Source organism: Sus scrofa, chromosome 2, assembly GCF_000003025.6.
Source record: "Sus scrofa isolate TJ Tabasco breed Duroc chromosome 2, Sscrofa11.1, whole genome shotgun sequence".
Lineage (NCBI taxonomy): Eukaryota > Metazoa > Chordata > Mammalia > Artiodactyla > Suidae > Sus > Sus scrofa.
The window spans coordinates 140,501,392-140,513,646 of record NC_010444.4 but is presented as its reverse complement, the minus strand read 5'-3'; the positions used below and the strand labels follow the sequence as shown (position 1 = coordinate 140,513,646).

At 42.3% G+C, this 12,255-nt stretch overlaps 1 protein-coding gene and 1 long non-coding RNA gene across 3 annotated transcripts in view; one reads left to right on the top strand and one right to left on the bottom strand.

Annotated features, from left to right (window-relative positions):
* On the bottom strand, positions 1,868 to 9,182 carry LOC110259500. The gene is made up of 2 exons (XR_002341933.1): positions 8,400 to 9,182; positions 1,868 to 5,171 (listed from the first exon to the last, which is right to left on the bottom strand). It is a non-coding gene; the product is annotated as an uncharacterized LOC110259500 (long non-coding RNA).
* The window catches only part of ETF1 (eukaryotic translation termination factor 1), a 32,451-nt gene continuing 29,461 nt past the window's right edge, over positions 9,266 to 12,255 (top strand). The window contains exons 1-2 of one of the 2 annotated variants that reach the window (XM_003123975.6): positions 9,266 to 9,435; positions 9,596 to 9,699. In XM_003123975.6, coding sequence (XP_003124023.1) covers positions 9,614 to 9,699 — 86 coding nt within the window. In that variant the 5' untranslated portion in view covers positions 9,266 to 9,435; positions 9,596 to 9,613. Of the gene's footprint in view, positions 9,436 to 9,595; positions 9,828 to 12,255 lie in introns of both variants that reach the window. The other variant, XM_005661694.3, reaches the window with a different exon arrangement.

Genomic DNA, 12,255 nt, shown 5'->3' with positions numbered 1-12,255 from the left:
GTCTTCTCCCAGCACTGGAACAATGCCTGCCATGTAGGCACCCAAAATTTGTCAAATCTCTCCCACTGACCCAAACTGGTAGTTTAGGTCTCCATTTTAGAGATAAAGGTCTTATTTTTCAAATTTATGTATAAATTACTATCATCTGTCAAGAGCACTAGGGGTGGCAAACCAACCCCTTCAGAAACCAGAACTTAATTAGTAAAAGATAAAAATTCTTAGAAAAAGAATTCAAGGAAAAATTGACAGTAATATTTAGAAAACTAAAAATGTGGCCTGAAATATTCCTAGGCCAGCAAACGGAAAATAAGGGAACAGGATAAATCTGCAACCCTCTTAAACTTCCTAGATATAAAGTCCAACCATGTAGCTAGCTCTTGAAAAAATTCATCCACGTGGAATTTTTCAATTTTTTATTTCAAAGCTATTCCAAGAAAACTCTTAAGAACAGTATAATCAACACAAATATGCCACCTATGTTCTGTTAGCATTTTGCCACACTTGCACTCAGATGTGCTGTGTGTGTGTATATATGATTTCTGAACATGACACTTCAAGCTTAATATTTCAGCACTTAGAGTATCCTCCTCATGGTTACTAAAATTAAGATATTTAGCTCTTGAACACTATCCTCTAATTTTCATCTAAGGTCAAATCAAAGATAACACATGAGGGACTTCCCATTGTGGCTTGATGAGTTGTAAACCCAGCTAGAATCCATGAGGATGCAAGTTTGATCCTTGGCCCCGCTCAGTGGGCTAAGGGGCTATGAGTTGTAGCATAGGTCACAGACGTGGCTTGGATCCTGCATTGGGGTGTAGGCTGGCAGCTGCAGCTCCGCTTTACCCCTAGTCTGGGAACTTCCCTATGTGGCATGTGTGGCCCTAAAAAGCAGGGGAAAAAAAAAAGAGCACATGGCATTTAACTCTCTCTTTACTAAGAGTGGTCTTTTGCCTTTTTGTCTTTTCATGAGGTTGGTATTTGTGAAGGGTATAGGCCATCTGTTTTACAGAACAGCTCTGATTCCCTTGTATCCAGAGTCATATGCACATCATTGGTAGGAATTCCACATAGGTATTGTGTCTTTATCAATGCATCAGTTACCAGAGAGAATAGGATGTCAGTTCTATGCACCTGTAATAAGTAATCTGTGAGGCTTAATTTTAACATTCATATTAGAGCTTCCATAGCAGTAAGGAGCAATAAAGAGAAAAGCAAGTACATAAGATGGTACATAAGATTGGGAATGAAGGGAGTTAATGCTGTGGCTCAGCAGTGACAAACTCGACTAGTATCCATGGGGATGCAGTTTCAATCCCTGGCCCTGCTCAGTGAGTTAAGGATGTGCCATTACTGAGAGCTGCAGTGTAGGAATGCTGGGATCCTATGGCTGTGGCTATGCCATGGCCTGGGAACTTCCATATGCTGCAGGTGTGGCCATAAAAAGCAAAACAAAACAAAAAGATTGGGAGTGAAAAGACAACCAAAAATTTGAAAATAAAGTGTGTTGAGCAAAAAAAAAAAAAAAAAAAAAAGTTCCCGTCATAGCTCAGTGGTTAACCAATCCGACTAGGAACCATGAGGTTGAGGATTCGATCCCTGGCCTTGCTCTGGGTTAAGTAAGGATCCGGCGTTGTCGTGACCTGTGGTGTAAGTCGCAGACAGGGCTTGGATCCCATGTTGCTATGGCTCTGGCGTAGGCCAGCAGCTGTAGCTCCAATTAGACCCCTAGCCTGGGAACCTCCATATGCTGCGGAAGCAGCCCTAGAAAAGACAAAAAATAAAAATAAAGTGTGTTAAGCAAAGATCCTTCACTATTTCAGATACCACTGTGACTCCACTGTCCAGTCCTAAGGCTGCTTTTGTAAGGGCTGTTCTCTTCCTTTTGTATCCTCTATCAGGTAACCTACCCTATATCTGATCAGCATGAAATAATTTAGCAATTACAGAAAGAACCATTATTGAAATAGCCATTTCTTTCTTTTCTTTTTTGCTTTTTAGGGCCGCACTTGCAGCATATGGAGGTTCCCAGAATAAGGGTCTTCGAATCAGAGCTACAGCTGCTGGCCTACGCCACACCCACAGCAACGCCAGATCTGAGCCAAGTCTGTGACTGACACCAGAGCTCACAGCAATGCTTGATCCTTAACCCATTGGCCAAGGATTGAATCCACAACCTCATGGTTCCTAGATGGATTCATTTCTACTGCACCACAATGGGAACTCCAAAATAGCCATTTCAAAAACAGCTGAATATCAGCAATTTCATATGGTAAAACCTAGTAAAATACACCATCATCAAACCCATCTCTGCTGCAGCAGGTCAGGAAACAAATTTATCTTCACACTAAAGAGAATACCGCAGCTGAACTAGCCATTAATAATTACAAGGTTCCACTCTGAATGAGATCACAGGAACCAGTAAAGTAAGATGTTCCCCCCTAAACTGTAAGCTCTTAGACAGTTTCTTGTAGACCCTGACCCTGAAGGTAGAGATATAGGGGAATCCACGCAAGTGATTTCGGCGGCGGGGGGGGGGGGGGGGGGAAGTCCACAAGCCACTGATTATAAAATGCAATAATGCAAAACTTAAATTTTTCTGGGAAAACAGTCTGCTGCTTTTACTGATTTCTTGAAGGAATCTGTGACCAAAAAGCTAAGAACCACCTATTTCCTAAAAGAGAAAATCAATCTACCTTACTAGTCTAACCACTTAAATTCAAGCCATACCCCCTGCCATCCCCAATCCTGCTTTTCCATTTTGTGTCAACCCTCTTCCATGAAGCCTTCCTCATTCAGCTCATACTGCCTACTTCACTCTAATTCTTATCTTTCAACTTTTAAATGTTTGATTCAGCAACTTATTACAGCTTTTATTATATTTTCTCCCATCTTCTCTTGGATTATTTTGAAGCAAATTCCAGGAAACCCTAATTAACATCTAACTCTAACATCTCAATATGGACCTCTAGAAGGATTATTCTATAAAATATAACAATATCATGACATTTAAATAACTCCTTGAAAGCATAAACTTGAATGTTCAAATCATCCCAATTGTTTCATAACTTTTTTCAACTGTTAAAGAGTGAAGAACCAATAAAGGCCAAACCCTATATTGTTTGCTTAAGTGTCCCTCTCTCTCTTTTCTTTTTTGCTGCCCCACAGCACATGAAGTTTCAGGGCAGGGATCAGATCTAAGGCACAGTTGTAACCTATGCCACACCTGCAGCAATGCTAGATCTTCAACAGCAAAAAACAAAAAAACAAACCCAATACAAGCAAAACATGAGCATAAGACATACACTTTTTTCCCAAAAAAGACATACAGGTGGCCAATTGGTACATGAAAAGTCCTAAATATCACTAATCATTAGAAAAATCAAAACCACAATGAGGTATCACCTCAAACTTATTAGAATGTCTTTTATCGAAAAGACAAGAAAAAGTGGTAACACTGATGTAGAGAAAAGGAAACCTCTGGGCACCATGACTGGGAATGTAAAATGCTGCAGCTACTACAGAAAAGAGTATGAAGGTTGCTCAAAAAATTAAATCCAAAAATTCCACTTCTGGATATTTATCCAAAGAAAACAAATACACAGATCTGAAAAGATTCGTGCACCCCCATGTTCACTGCCGCATTATTTACAGTAGCCAAGATATGGAAACAACCTAAGTATCCAGTGATGAATGAATGGAGATGGAAGATGTGTATATGCACAATGGAATAATACTCAGCCATAAAAAAGAGTTCTTCCCATTTATGATAATGCGGCTGGACCTTGAAAGCAACATACTAGTAAGTAAGTCAGAAAAAGACAAATACTGGAGTTCCTGTTGTGGCGCAGGGGAAACAATCCAGCTAGTATGTATGAGGATGGGGGTTCAATTCCTGGCCTCACTCAGCAGGTCGGGGATCTGGCATTGCCATGAGCTGTGGTGTAGGGTTGCAGACACGGCTCAGATCCCGAGTTTCTGTAGCTGTGGTATAGGCTGGCAGCTGTAGTTCCAATGAGACCCCTAATCTGGGAACCTCCTAACACTGTGGGTTCTGCCCTAAAAAGCAAAAAAAAAAAAAAAAAAAAAAAGACAAATACTGTATGATCTCATTTATATTTGGAATCTAAAAAAACCAAGCTTATGTAAACAGAGCACAGACTGGCAGTGTGGTGGGAGTGACAGGAAGTGAGTGAAGCGGACGAAGGGGCTCAAAAAGTTACAAATTTCCAATTATAAAATAAATCAGTCTTGGGGATGTAATGTATAGGATGATGACTGTTGTTAATAATACTGTGTTGCATATTTGAAAGCTGCTAAGGTAAATCTTAAAGGTCCTCAACACAAGAAAAAAAAATTATTTATGTATGATGATGGATTTTAACTAGACTTACTGTTATCATTTCACAATATAAACATAGAGCAAATCATGTCGTACACCTGAAACTAACATGATGTTAGATGTCGATTAGAACGCAATAAGAAAACAAAAAGCTTACTGGGGCATTAAAAGTACCACAGAAAAGAAGAGAAAGACCACAGCAGTATTTGTTTATTTCCTTTCTTACTAATATAGTAAGGTGTTCCAGGCTTAATTTGTTCATTTCTGGCTCAATCCTATAAACAGGACTTCTTTTATATTGTTATCTATTGTTCAATATTGCTATATCTTATTTCCCCTAAAAAAAAAAAGACCATAAATTCAAGGACTGCACTACATCTAAAGAACGTTCAGGAGGTCTCACTGTGGCACAAGGGGATCAGCGGTGTCTCTACAGGGCCAGGATGCAGGTTAGATTCCCTGGCCCGGTGCAATGGGTTAAAGGGTCCAGTATTGCCACAGTAACTGCAGTTCAGATCTGATTCCCTGGACCAGGAACTCCACACACAACAGGGCAGGAAAAAAAAAAAAAAAAAAAAAAAAAAAAAAAAATCAGCACTCATCCCAGTGCAAGACAGAAAACTAGTACATAATAAATATTTATGGAGTTGAACTAAAAGATTAGCATCTGTCTAGCTATTCTACAAGGATCTCTACTTAGTTAAAAAAGGCAGCAATGGAAACATTAAGAACTTACCTCCTCTCCAGGTGGTCCAAGGGCATGGCTCACTCTCATCCTGCTAATTATTCTTTCATGTTATAGGAAGACCTACTCTCTAGAACAAGGATTCTAAAAAAAGAAACAAAAATTTTTTTTTCTAGAACTGAAAGAATGAGAAAAAGAGTTCTCTATGTGCATTATTTTCTTAAAAGATGGAAATAATTATAGGGTAAAGTGTTTAATATCTGCTTAATTTAACAAGGCTACAGATTAATGTAAATATTTTTGGTCATCTAGAGAGGAAACTGCAGTCATTAGTTGCAGTCCCCATTCTACATGTCCAGGGGGAGGAAATAGCTTACACTGGCTCCTTTCAAGTCACTTTCACACATGTGTACTCCAGAGTCAAGCATCTGTGCCTTATATCAATTTACACAAATCTTTTTTTTTGGGGGGGCACACCCACAGCATTGGAATTTCCTGTGTGAGGGATCAAACCCATGCCACGGCAGTGACTGGACCTACAGCTGTGGCAACACCAGATCCTTAATCCACTGAACCACCAGGAAACTCCTACACAAATCTTAAATGATTTGCGGTTATATATTGTACTATATGGATTCAGTATTCTTGACTTTTACTTACTATAAGATCGGTTTATTTACTTAAAGATGGAATCTACGGAACTGCATTCCTCAAATTTATTATGCTTAAGTACAACCATGAACTGAGGGCAGACTACAAGACATTTCCTTTATTGATCTCTACTTCATGAATTGGTAAGCATTTTAGAGACAGTCTGATTCAGAGATTTCTTCAAACTACTCTTTATTTTTCTAGGCACAGGAATATCTTTTTTCGTTTTAAACAAAATCATATATGTAACTTTTTGATGATGGGTGGGGCAAGGAAAACATGCACAATTACTAAGATACCTATGAAAAAGCCATTCATTCTATTAGTATAGTTAGGGTTATAAATACCCAATATTTCAAACTCCAACTATGAAAAGTTCTGAATTTCTAACAATTATTAACACACCAGCCACAAAAGCAGGGGGAAATATCCCAGACCTATTTTACTGGCTCCTTTTTTCTACCAGGAGGAAAAAAAAAAATCCAGGAATTGTGCTTTGTATTTGTTCTTCCTTTAGTCTCTCAAACTTACTCTCTGCTGAAGTGAGGTCCTTACAGGTCCTCCTCAATAGATGAGTACAGAAAACAGTGGAAGAGAAAAGAACAAATTAGGAGAAACTAAAAAGAGAACTAAAATTCACTGCTGACACATTTCCATAAATGGTACTAGGAACTTCACACAAATTATTCATTCCAACAATCGTCCCAGAAAATAGACAGGATCCCCATTTTACTGATAAGAAAACTGAGATTTTGCAAGATTTAAGAAATGACTTGCTCGAGGTAAGAAAGGGAGTCAAGGCTCAACCCTAAGACTTCCTAGGTCCAGACTTTTTTTCTTTAACAACTTCACTGACTTAATGTTACTTAATGTTAGAGCTGGGGGGAAAGTTCTGAACTGATCAAGAATAAATCCTTCATTCTACAGAGGACAACCTATGCCTAGAAAGATTATATATTCTGCATTTTTCAAAAAATCTTTATTACCCTTATATCATCGGAGGTTCTCCCTGGACACTGAATGGTCATGGTCTCATTTTAAAAGGCTTATCTTTGCCAAAGGAAACAGCATCCCTATTCTACTTCCTCTCAAATCTCTTCTGCTACAGACCCATGCCAGCCTCTGCCTCTAACACACTGATTTCCAACTCTAAGTACAGAGATGATAAATTTGCAGCAACTGGGCAACTAAGCTTTTAGAACTACAGTTAAACTGCCCGGTTTGAGAATATTCTAAGAAACAAGTTGCGTATCTTGGTAATCACCAAGTTTCAAGGATTCAAAGATTAACAAACAGCAATTCTATGTGGGATGGTATGCTTACTTCAGCATGAATCACAAAGAAAAGCAAGCCTGTGAGTTAGTCTGAAAAGACTGTAAAGCCACCACATATGGACCTGAAGCAACACTATAAACATAAACATAAAAATGAGCAGGAAAAGAAAATCAAGGCAATTTAGTATAAGCAGTAGGAACTGGAGCAAAGGGAATGAGGTCGGGAAAAGTGAGGGACATGGTAGACACCCAGTCAGTCAGTAAGCAGTATTTACAACTATTTAAGAAAGTCTGTTAATAAGCACAGTGAATGGAACACAGTAGAAGTACAATAAATATTATATAATGACTGACTATATGCTGAAAATTACAAAATGGAACCTAAAGAAGAGATTCCACCGTTGGAATTCATTTGCTGGGGAGAGAAGACTTGCCCTGTAGCAAGTCCATGTCCTCACCCTAAGGAAACATAGATAAGAGGGTCCCCGGGCAAGTTCCTGTCACCTCTCTGCTTCAAATACCCAATCTATGAAATGGGGGTAAAAGCCTCATCTCCAAGGTGTGGACAAAACTGAGTTAACAGGGGGAAAAGGATTCAAAGCTCACACAAATTAATGCAACTGCCTGCCTCACATCACCACTGCCATGTATCAAAAGCAAACGCAAATTTAAGAAGCGCAAGATGAAATTTTCAATCATCTCCCACAACCTGCTCCTTATCCTAACCCTCTCAGTAAAAGTAATCGTTTCAGTCCTCTGAGAATCCTTCTTCTTTTTTTTTTTTTTTTTTCTTTTTCAGCCACCCCCCCAAGACATATGGCAGTTTCCAGGCCAGGGATCCAAATCAAGCTGGAGCTACAGCCTACACTGCAGTAACTGCCAGACCCTTAAGCCACTATGCTGGGCTGGAATCCAACTGGTGCCTCCACAGAGACAAGGCAGATCATTAACCCACTGAACCACAGCGGGAACTCCCAGGGGGAGTCATTCTTGCTCTTCCTCCTCATCCAACCCATCATCCATCCAGTCCTACCCATCACCCTACCTATCACCCTAGTCTAAGCTACCGCTCTCAAAAATCACTGACCTCGCTCCAGCACACTAGCTCTTGTAGTTCCTCCCTTCTTCTTATTTTTTTTTTTTTTTTTGTTTTTTTTTTTTTTTTTTTTGCTTTTTAGGGCCGCACCCGCGGCATACGGAGGTTCCCAGGCTAGGGGTTCAATTGGAGCTGCAGCTGCTGGCCTACACCACAGCTCACGGCAATGCCGGATTCTTAACCCACTGAGCGAGGCCAGGGATTGAACCCGAGTCCTCATAGGTACTAGCCTGGTGCGTAACCCGCTGAGTCACCATAGGAACGCCATTATTTTATTACACAAAAGTATAAAATCACAAATGGCTACAAACCCAACCAAACTGAAAATTCCACGAAGACAGGCACTGTTACCTGTTTGGTTCTGCTCAATCTTCTCAAGAAAACCCGGCCTGGAACAGTTCGGACCCAAATATTTGAATGACTGCAGCTGAGGTGAAGAGACATAAAGTAGCCAACTACAACTCCTAACTCCAAAAGAGAGCTGCCCATTTTGCTTCAATACTCTCCCCCCTTCCACTCTCAGGAGCTCAGACGAAACCATACGTGGCATCAGATACTTCAGGTCTCCAAACTCAGTCAGTCTCTGCTTTCTTCCCCCTCGTAAAGTTCCAGGTCCAAAGTGAACCTCTCTTAGCACTAAGGCGCGAAGGCGGGACGTGAGTGGCTCTTTTGTCCCCGAGGGTGTCGGGGTGCCAGACTACCCGGGAGAAGTTTCCCAATCCGGATACCCTGGCGGAGAGCTTGAACACTAGTCCGTGCAGCTGTGATGCACGCAGGCCCGAGCGCTCCGTCTGCTAAGAAGCAGCAAAGCGCGAGGCGCCTCTTTGAGGCTTCTCAGAAGCAGTTCAAACCACGCGTCCCGGCTCGAGTGGAGGCGCGTCGTGGAACCTCAGAGGTCCATTCCATTCAAGAAAGTGGGACGGAAAAGATAACCCAAGCGCCTCTCCCTTTAAGAAACACCCTCCGTTCGAGCCTAGCTGGGCTGACTAAATGCTCGCGAGAGCCACCTGCTTCCGCCCGCTTCCTGCTCTCGGCGAGCCGGACCGGAAGGAAGGCGGTGCTTCCCCGCCCCCGGCTTCTACCTCACAAGGCAGCGCGGCCCCAGCTGCGGCCAATCGGCGGGCTCATTGTAGGCCACCTCTCGGAGAACCAATGGAAAGTCGCGGCGCGCGCAGAGCTTCTCCTCTTCCTCACCGGCCCCCTCCCTTCCGCCCGCCGACTTCCACTCAGCCTCTGGCGGAGGAAGTGATGTCACAGGCCCCATGTGAGCGGATTGCAACACATGCAGCTGCCTGGAGAGAGGGAGCCGGTGTCCTACGTCAGAGCCGCCGCCGCGGAGCCGCCGCCGGGGAGGAGCAGCAGCTGCCGCCCAGGACTGGGCCCTTAGGTAAGCCAGGGGGAGGGAAAGGCCAGCGACGACCGCGCCGGGCCGCGCGAGGCGGGAAGAGGAGGGACTCTCGGGGTGGCAAGGAAGGGGGCCGCTCTGCCCCAGCGGCGGCGCTAACTCTGTGGTCTTGGTGTCTCCGGGCCCCGCCGGGCCGCTCTAGGGAGGAGGAGGCGAGAAGATGGCGGACGACCCCAGTGCTGCCGACAGGAACGTGGAGATCTGGAAGATCAAAAAGCTCATTAAGAGCTTGGAGGCGGCCCGCGGGTGAGCGCCGCGTCAGAGCCCCCCCGTACCCTCTTGGTTCCTGGACCCCTCAGGATGGCCGCCCCCGCGCCGCATGGCCGGATGAGGAGAACCAGGCACTAGCCAACTCCCGCCTTCTGGACCTCCGGGTAGTAACCACCGTCCCAGGGGCGAGGGTCTACGCGGTTGGCCCGAGAAGGGGTACTTCCCCCTGTTAGGGCTTAAGGGGCCCGGCTCCCGGGGCTTAGACCACTCAACCCCCTCGTGATAGGCCCCTGCTACTTTTGTACCCCTCCCAGTCACTTGAATCCAGGTCCTCCCTCCTTGAGTTCCAGGTGCTGCCACCCGACACGGGTGCTCTTGGAGGGAAGGGCCTGGCCTTCCTTCTGAACTTCCTTCCCTGATTTTCTCTCTTCACATTCTTTAGCCAAGTCTCATAAAAATGGCCTCCCCCTCCTGGGCTTCTCAGAACCGGGTGGGTGAAGTTTGGGTGGGGTGGGAAGGAGGGGTGGTCAGGGACACCTTTATCTGACTTTCTCTGATTTCTCTGGGTCTCACTACTCTCTCAAGATGACTTCCTCCAAGTCCTCTAATTACCCCAGAGCTTCTTGCGTTTAGCTGTTACAGGACCCACCTATAAACTGAAAATGCCCATGTGTGCGGGGTGGGGTGTTAGGGAATGTTTGGTTTAGATTTGTTCTCTTATTACTTGGTTGACAGGTGTGTGTCTGTATATTCAGAAGAAATCCGAATTATGGGGCCGTCGATGAACTGTAACGACAGGGTCCCTTTTGGCCTCTCTCTGGAACTCTTGGGGGTCGAGGTGCCTGATGGATTAATGCATGTTGAAATTCAGAGCTAAATTAAGTTGTCTTTGAGTTCTCTTGTAAATTTCTATGAGAAACTGTTTAGTGTGTCCATTGTGGAAAGAGTGGACTAAATTAAAACAGACTTTATGTGCTTTTAAAATTTAAAAAATTACTCTCTAGGAGAAGGTGTGTAAGAGGTATTCCTGGTTTTTTCGTCTAATTATTTCATTTTGTTCCTTTCCCAGTCTTAGAAACTTCTTACTTACAGGAAGTGGCAGGAAAAAAAAAAGTTTTTGGAACATTGCATATTTGTATGTCTGAGCATTCTTAGAATAGCAGAGTGGCTTGTCCCAGGCCATTTTGAAAGTTGTTTTCAGTACAGGAATTGGACATTCTGGTTTCCACCCCAGATTTGTCCTTGATTGGTAGATTTGCAATAAGATTAATCAACTGCATAGTTGTTAGTACTTTATGATGTAAGCTATGCTTAATTCCATCAAGGCCTAGGGCTAAAAGACTGTTTTGCTATTGTGTTTTATTCTTGATAATTAGTGACAGTTCTCCTTGGGATGAAACTTCTGAAAGTTTAGTCCTCTTCAGTTATTGGGGCTTTTATTCACTATGTCTCATATGAATTGCAGGTAGCAGCTTACTTTTCATTTCATAGGTTTTACTTTAAATGTAGTAGAATATTCAGACCTAGTTAATAATCTCTCTGTACTTGAACACAGTTGATTCTGATGATTCTGTGCCACATGGTAGAATGAATAATTCCCCAAGTGTGAGAATCCTGTACAGGAGGGGTAATGTAGGTCATGACCCATTATGTTTGCACTACCAGGAAACAGCCAGCTTCTTTTGTTTCACTAGGATATTCTCTTGTGTTGCTTGAACCCTTCAATTGAGTGTAGCTTCTTTAGATTGTTGTTGTTGCTGTTGTTTAAAGTTGGATGTGATCTTTAGATTCTTATTTAATTTGAAGACGGGTTCATGCATTAGAATTTGTATACATTATATCTCAAGTTTAAAATATGGATTCAGACTATAATTTGCTTATTGTCTGAGTGAAGTGACATTGAAGATAACACTGCTTCATAAATAACACCATTGCTTTCTACTGCTTGGTGAAGGAAGCTCATTCTTAAATTTGTTAGCCATGTTACCTAGCCACTTGAAACTTTTCAGCTCCTCTTTAAAGCTTTTTTAAAGGCTTAGTCCTTTGATTAGCAAAGTTCAGTAAAGTTTAAAGCATGCTAAATATGAGGTTCTTATGTACAGTTTTTTTTCCAGGTGATAGTTTGAACATTTTAGACAAGATTAAGCTATCTAAACAGTGTGGTGAATAATCATGTCCTACTTTGTCTACTTGCTTTCATTCAGGATTTGGTTGCATCTTGATCCCAGGAAAACTTAAAATTTTGGTCATCTCTGGGTTGCTAAGGGAGTCACAAGTTTATTCTGTTTGAGAAGTTTTTGTTTTTGTTTTTGTTTTTTTTTTGAGAATAGCAAAATTGTATTTGTCTAAGACTCATTAAGGTTATCATAGCGTACAAGGAGAATGTTTTCCCTTCTTTACCTAATGCTAAAATACTTTTAGGAGAAATGCGATGGACTTAAGCACAAACTGGATGGCAAAATGAATCTGTGCTGGTATTTTAGGGTCAAGTTGTGGGTTTCAGCAGAAAACAGGTTTTGTTCAAGCTTATTACCACTTAGTGAAACTTAGTAGTAAATTTGTAGAATTGTTTTGGAAATGAAGATTTCTCTA